Raw genomic sequence first — 8,111 nt, forward strand, 5'->3', positions numbered from 1 at the left:
TTCTCTTGAATAGTATTTCTATTTTTTAAGATTCATACATGATAGTTTTGTAAACTGTAATTAACCCTTATTATAATTATCATTCTTGGTAAAAAAAATAATAAAAATAAAGTTTTGTCATAAAAAAAAACCCTTATCTAACTTAATTTTCAATTTTCATTTGTTGTACATTATGAAATATTTAACACAAAAAATGTTTTCCTTTATAAAAATACACTATAGTGCTTCTTCCAAAGAAAAGGTCGTCTATACGCTATTGTTTATTTAAAACGTTTCTCTATTATCAAAACATAACAATATCAACCAGTGCGTCGGAAAAAATAGTTATCAAAGGTATCAGGCATATAATAATATACGCCAGATGCGCGTGTTGCCTACATAAGACTCATCAGTGACACTCTGATCAAAATATTTATTAACCCAAACAAGTATGGGGTTATCCAAAGACCAGAAAAAGAGACAAACCTTTTTGAACCGTACATCAAATCACACCAACTACCAGTATGGAAAATTGCATGCATTAATTTGTATTTTAATCTATAGAATTGTCTTTGAAAGTTACAATTTTAACTTAAAAAAAAAACGCTTATGGGGGTGCTTTTTAATTTTAATCAGAGTTGTGTCAGCTTTTTTTTTCAAAGGAAAATAAAAGTTCTACAATCTTACTGCAAAATTAGTTGACAAAGGATTCAGCGAACAAGTCGAGAATTGTGTTCATTTGAAGAAAAAGAAGTACAGATTTTGCCATAACAGCCAGGCACCGTATAATCAGGTTTCAATGGGATAATGACCATCGACACTGGATCATGAGAAGCTGGCAAAAACTTCATTGATTAGATGAGTGACAGTTTCTGTTTCGTCCAATAGACGGCACAACACGTTTTTGGCGGGGAAATAAAACTGCCTATGACCAAAACAACATTTGGCAACGACTGCATTCTGTGCTGCTTGTGTTACAATATGGGGTTACTTCTTATACCGTTCTAAGCTGAGTGTACATATTTTGCAAGGTAACATGAACGGACAGACATACAAGGATTTGGTGCTTAGAAACATTTTAGTCTCTCATTTTGACAATCACCCACTTGCGTCAAGACCCTTGTACATGGACGACAACGTTAGACCACACAGAGCAAGGATTGTAACCAATTACAAAGAGCAAGAAGCCATTGACACTATCTGTTGACCTTCCATGTCTCCGGACATAAACATTATCGAACATGTCTGGGATGCAATTGGCTGAAATCTCAATCGCAGAGACTACTGCAAAATCTTGGCGATTTTTAAAAGAGTGGCAATTCTTGATGAATGGAATATATTTCCTCAACTAAGGTTCAGAAGGCTTGTACATAGAATGAGACGCCGTGCTAGGGAACTGTACAGGAAGAGAGGTGGTAACACGACCTATTGACCTAAATATTGAAATTAGATTTGCTGAACTACCAAAGATTATTAGTAGAGAATTGTAATGATATTTGGTGATTAATTGTTGTAAAAAAATAAAATCAGAGTGAAACTTAAATTCCGTTTCTGATTTATGTAATTTGCACTATTTCTATGAATGCAAAATTTAAATGCAAAGAACCTGCATAAGTGACCACACTTAAGTTTGTGGTTTGTTAATGGTATATGTTAGCAAAATTGCTCCATGAATGTTTTATCTTTTTCGAGAAATAACTGATTATCTTAAATGATTTTTTTCCGATGCAGTAAGAATAGGTAGTGCTTAACTTTCAGCGGACTGTATATTTTGTAAGGATTTCAGAATTTTGGAAGTTTAGACTCCACATCTTTTGTGCCCTAAATGAATGTTATTGCCTTGAACTTCATATAAAGTTATGTTAGAGAAACGCATTTTTTTGAATTCGTCATGAACAATACAATAAGAATCATATCATATCCCACAATGTGTTTGTTGGTAATTGTTTAATAATGCATGTAAAGGAAATGATTTTTTAAAATAAAAAAAAACATGTTGGCCTTGTTCTGCTTTTTTTAATAATAGTCCTTCAATATTTTTATCTCATTTTTCATTAATTATCCCGGAAGAAGTTTTAGAAGTAGGTCGAACAAGGAAATGTTTTTTGCACAAAAGTATCATAATTCATATCCTCATATTTGTAGGACATTAAAACGGCAAATACAAACATGACTGAAGTAAATTCTTTAGCTTTGAAAGCGCAGGTTCCAAAAACATGCAACATGTGCGAAGAAACAATAGAAGTTAAATATAGATGCTTAGAGTGTAATTTCATTTTGTGCGAGAGATGTCGGCGTTTTCATGAAAAGATAAAGACGATAGACTTTCATCACATTATCAATATCAAAGATGACAATGTATCTTTAACGAAGTTGTTCCATATTCCAATTCTTCCATGTTTGTTACATAAAGAAGAAAACTGTGTACTGTATTGTCTGGATTGTGAGGAAACAGCCTGTACAGCGTGTATATCAATCAAACATCAAAAACATACATTAGAAAATTTAAAAGCCTACTATTTGACAAAAACATCAGAAATAGAAAATGGTAAAGACAGAATTGAATTAAGTATACTTCCAAGTCTCACCAGAAGGTTGAAACGTCTTGAACATCTAATTATTTTTCATACACACAAGTATGAAAAGGCAAAGCAGAAAATTTACAAATGGGAAAAATACATGAAAGATTCAATAGCCAACGTATTGGAAAAGCAGAGAGAGGAATTGATTCAAAGACTAGATATAAATTTCACTGAAACCAAAGAAACCATTTTGCCAGAAATATCAAAACTGAAGAAAGCTAAAAGTGAAATAGAGGATATTCTTATCAACATTGATACAGTCATGTCGTGTGGTGACGTTAAAAGAGTCAACGATGTTAGAGGATCACTACATTCACAGCTTGTGGAGATTAAAAGTCATACGGCTTTGAAGATTCGAACCAAAATAGGTAACTTCTGTGAAAAGGAAATAGGGGCCTTGCCATTATTAGGAGAAATAAAATTTAAGGACATATTTCAGATGAAACTTGTATCGTGTATCCAAACGAAATTAACTTGTATAGACAAAATTGTATCATTAGAAGGTGGTTTAGTCTTGTTAAGAAATTTAGAAAACAATATGATTCATGAAATAGAAATAGATAGCACCAAGAATACATTTAACGAACTTGACAATTTTGAATTGGATGTTAAAGACATTTCAGCTCTTAATTCCGGTGATATAATATTTATTTCACCAGACAAATCCGACATTAGAACTATCACATCAAAACTTATCGATTCCAATCCTCGAAAAGACTTCTTTGACTCAACGACATTTTATCAAACACATCCACAAATTCCGACAGCTATTCATGTTTCACCAGACAATAACATAATTATATGCACAGTCGAGCCTAGTCGAGAATCAATTCCAATGGATGAACCATGTCATGTTGAGATATACATTCTGACATCATTGGGAAAACAAATCTCACATTTCGAGTTTAATAGAGATTTGTTCTGTTTTCCGGATAAGATAAGTTCCATCGATGAAATGATCTGTATAGCTGACTCGATTTCTGACTATTCCAGTCGAGTGGTAACACTAAACAAATCAGGGGAAGTAAAATGGATATACGGTGATACCAGCACGTCGGTCATTATATCTGATATGGTACATACACCCCTCGGTAACCTTGTAATTTTACAAGTATGCCAGAGTAAACTTCAAGTTCTAGACCCTGATGGTGGACGTCTCCGTATATTAGATTTGACCAATCTTAATATAACTCATCCCTACTGCCTAAGTATTTACAACGACAATTATATACTTGTTGGCTGTGGAGCAAACGACAGCAACCTTCATATTCTTGAATACATTGAATCTTAACTGAGAACTAGGAATTATATGCTAAGTCGGTCCAAGTGACGTTTTTAGTACATGATGATTATTTGAGGAGGTGTTGCAAGTATTGATGGCTATTGCAGCTTGATATTACAACGTTGGAAAGCCATATACATTAGAAAAAAAATAATCATATAACTTTATGTTCTAGTAATTGTCAGTACTTTCAGATCTGTACATTGTGCCTTTAGAGTTTTGGCCAATTTGTTTTTGATTTCTAATACGTATGTCAATCATTTTTCAACTACCCTTTTGTCTGTTTTGTTGTGCTGTTACACTGTATCCATTTAAAGTATGGTTGGATGCCCGATATCATGTTTAAACCCGCATCATTCTGTATGAGTGGTTATTGTTTGTTCCTCTATTCTATATTTTTGTTTTATCAATTGTTTTGTACATAATTAAAGTTTCTAGGTTCTAGCTCATATATACATTTATGAATAAATAATGCATCATATTCATATACATGTTTATATGATCTTGTTTTGGTCATTTGGTATATTTATATTTTTTTCTTCAAAATATAGCTTTTTGAAACATGTTACAAAGTTGTAGAGTATGCGTGTTATGTCGATTGAAAAGAAATATATATATATACGTAGTGTTCAATTTAGACTTGTTTATATTTTTTCGTTTGGGCTTGTATAATATTTTCCGTCCGGTTTATATGATCCGTTCATCCTATTGACTCTTAAAATTCAAGAGTCTATCTAAAAATGAGGGTAAATTTTATATGGCCTTCCAAATACCGTTTCGATCCCTAACATCACTGAAGAGACATTTATTGTCGAAATCCTGATCTGGTGTACAAAAAAATATTAACACCTTATGTTCGTGGCCACAAGTTACTTGTTTTTTTTAGTATTAAATTTATATTAAGATCCACTTTGTTACATCTTGTGATCAATTTTATTTGGCAATCGCCAATGGCAGTCAGCAGGATTAAAGAACATCAGTTGTTAGACCTGTTAGTCAAATGCGTTTTGTTTAAATATACTTTTTCACTTTTTTGGTCTTTTGGAAAATGTTGTTTGTGCGGTATTTAGACCCTTCTACAACGAAATTTGTTTTACATGCACACGTATAAAAATTGCGGTTTTTATCCAACCCAATCATAGGTTTGAACGTAGTTTTCAATTTGTATTCCTTGTGTATCCCAATTTTGATTTTTCTCAATGAGAAAAATCAAAATTGGGATACACAAGGAAGACAAAAAAGAGAGAGATTTTGGATGCACCAGTTACGAACTCTTGAACCTGATGGACTCAATGAGAGAGACGAAAAAAGATTTCAAAGCAAATCAAAACCATAGTTATCTTGAAATCATACAAATTAATTTATAAAAATTCATACAATTAATCGAACATCTATAAATGTGTTAAACTTTTATTCCAACTTCATGTAGTTGTAGCTACAAACATATTTTATGACCGAATTAATATGTTACACCCATCCCTCAAATCTTGTATAGATTAAGCTACAAAAATATTTTTCTGTCATGCATCCGATTTCACCTTGAGAGATGCACACGCCTGATGAAGCTAATTTGTTTAGCGAAATATTGCGTATTTCTATTTAACATCTAATAGAACTTTTTAATGTATCAATTAGTGTGTTTTAGTTATATTCTTAGACATTTATATAATTTTAATTCAGTAACTGTATCAGTTTATTTTCACAAACTGATCCACGCTTAATTAGATTGAATGTTGATTGTTGCTATTTTTAGACATTATATATATATATATATATATATATATATATATATACAACTCGTCTAAACATCAACCCAACAATGTTAGATCTGTAAATTTGCTTTCGCAAATTTTTGGTTCTTCCCTCGCCGGGATTCGAACCCATGCTACTTCTTCTTCTTTGGTATGTATTATCCACCACTATATTGGTGCACCCCATAAATGGGTAAATGTTCATTAATGATATGTATAGTCACATTAAAGGGATTATCTTATCAATACTATTTACATAGAAATTCAATATAAATTCAATATAAACATTTGGGTTAAGAGCCTTAGAATATGTACACCCTTGATGTCTCTTGAGTTTAAAGTCAATGTTCTGAGTTTATAATCACTAATCTGAGTTTATTATCACAGTTCTAAGTTTGACAATCAATGTTCAGAGTTTATGATCAATGATCTTCCACAATGTAGGGAGAAGCACATTTTTCGTGAGCAATCCTCTATTTTAGTGAGAGTCTTTTCACTACATGACAATATTTTCTGTGTTATCAAAACACTAGGGTCAAGAATCAACTGTGTTAATAGACCAAAATCACCAACCAGACTATTCCAAGAGCACGTATTTGGATTACTTATGCTGTTTATTATCACTTCCAATTCTTCTATATATGATTTTCTGTATTTAAATAGAGCGTTACATTTTAAAATGAAATGAACTATATCCTCATCTTCATATTGACACAGTGGACAAACAGAGCTAACTTCATGTTGGTTAAATTTACTTGTGTTGGACTGGAGAACGTAAGTTCCTGTAATTAGACGAGCTTTTATACCACCACGGCGGACATCTTTAATATTGCTTTCAATTGAAGACCAAAGTTTATGAACAGTTCCAATTTTCAAACTTGACAGATCACAGTACGACAGGGTAGATTTATTTTGACAATCAAGTAGTAATTTTTGAGTCCAGAATTTATCAATTGCTAGTTTCACATTCTTTTTCCATAATAATTTACACGGTGGATTAATAACCATTTTAGCCGCACTGGGAAGATCATATTGCACTAGAAGTTTATCTATGTAGGTAAACCAACTGTCTGAAGTTTCTGATTTTGTTGAAATCTGTCTTCTAAGAATTTTGTTTAAAGTTAAGTTTTCACTTCGGATAATACATCCCAAAAGGTTCAATTGTCTAATATGGAGCTCAGCCGTGGCAGGTCTAACACCAAGAAGCAGATAAGTAATGCCTTTAACTGATCTATTTGGTAAACACTGGATTTTACGCAGGAAATTAATGTAAAATTTTTCTAGAGCATTAAGATGATATTGCTTTAGAACAAATGTTTCTAAGCCATACAGAAGTCTTGGAAGAACATAAGTTATGAACAGTTTCATGCATGTGGTTGGTGGTAAGCCATTAGTTCCATGAAAACCAGTACCAGTGAGACTGTACAGAGTTTTTGTAGCACACGAAATACGGTCATCTATATTTATTGATACCTCATTTTTCTCTGATCTAATTATACCCAAATGGGTGGTTGTTTTAGACACTGAGACTTCATTGTCACCTAATTTCCAGTCTGAAGACGTAGTATTTGATCGCTTAGGTGGAATTTTCATAAGTATAGTGCTTTTCTCGGGATGTATTACATATTTTTCACGGTTTGCATATGAATTAGCTACATTCAACATCAATTGGAGATCTGTTGCAGAGTTGGCAACTAGAGCAATATCATCAGCAACAGTCGGACATCCAATATAGGTTGTTCCAATATGCATTCCTAGTCTATTGCGTTCTAATGTTTTTAGAAGGTCATTTATGTAGGTCTTGTATAGACCTGTGGACAAAATGCCTCCTTGTCGCACTCCTTGTTTAATAGGAAAATTGTCACTAAGACGACCACACCACTTTACTCTTGAAGTTAAATTTGTATACCACGTGTCAATAACATTCCATATTTTACAACAGATTCCATTTAAAAACAGTTTACATTTTAAAGACGGATGATCGACAACGTCGAATGCTCTTTGAGAGTCTAAAAACGCTATAAATAATGGAAGGTTGAATTCCTTTGCTTCTACGATGCATTCATTGATCAGTAGCGCTGCAAGTAATATTGAGATATGTTTGGTGAATCCAAATTGTAATGAAGACTGGTCTAAAGGTAACTGATCTTCAATTCTGTCTTGAATGACATGTTCGAAAACTTTTCCTATTGTATATGAAACAGTAATGCCTCTATAACTACCAAAATCAGTAGCGTCTTTCCCTTTTTTGTGAACAGGTGTAATGATTCCTGATAAAAATTGTAAAGGTATATAACAGTGTTCAATTATGGCATTAAACAGTACAGACAGTACGTTAAAAATAGTAGAACTTGCAAGTTTAAGGTGCTCAGCACAAATTCCGTATTCATCACTTGATTTGTTGTTATTGAGTTTATAAATAGCAGATTTTACCTCATCAGGCGTAATAGGTGAAAAAGTATCCTTATTTTCAAGGACAATTTTACGAATAAGCTCCAAGTTGAATTGAGTATTTTC

The 8,111-nt window shown here is 32.7% G+C and overlaps 1 protein-coding gene across 1 annotated transcript; it reads left to right on the forward strand.

Moving 5' to 3' along the window:
- The first annotated feature begins 2,148 nt into the window (after nucleotides 1-2,148).
- On the forward strand, nucleotides 2,149-3,852 carry LOC139511054 (uncharacterized). Its single transcript, XM_071297625.1, has one exon. The coding sequence runs from the start codon at nucleotides 2,149-2,151 to the stop codon at nucleotides 3,850-3,852; it is 1,704 nt and encodes a 567-aa protein (XP_071153726.1).
- The last annotated feature ends 4,259 nt before the right edge of the window (nucleotides 3,853-8,111 follow it).

This window comes from Mytilus edulis, chromosome 2 (assembly GCF_963676685.1).
Source record: "Mytilus edulis chromosome 2, xbMytEdul2.2, whole genome shotgun sequence".
Lineage (NCBI taxonomy): Eukaryota > Metazoa > Mollusca > Bivalvia > Mytilida > Mytilidae > Mytilus > Mytilus edulis.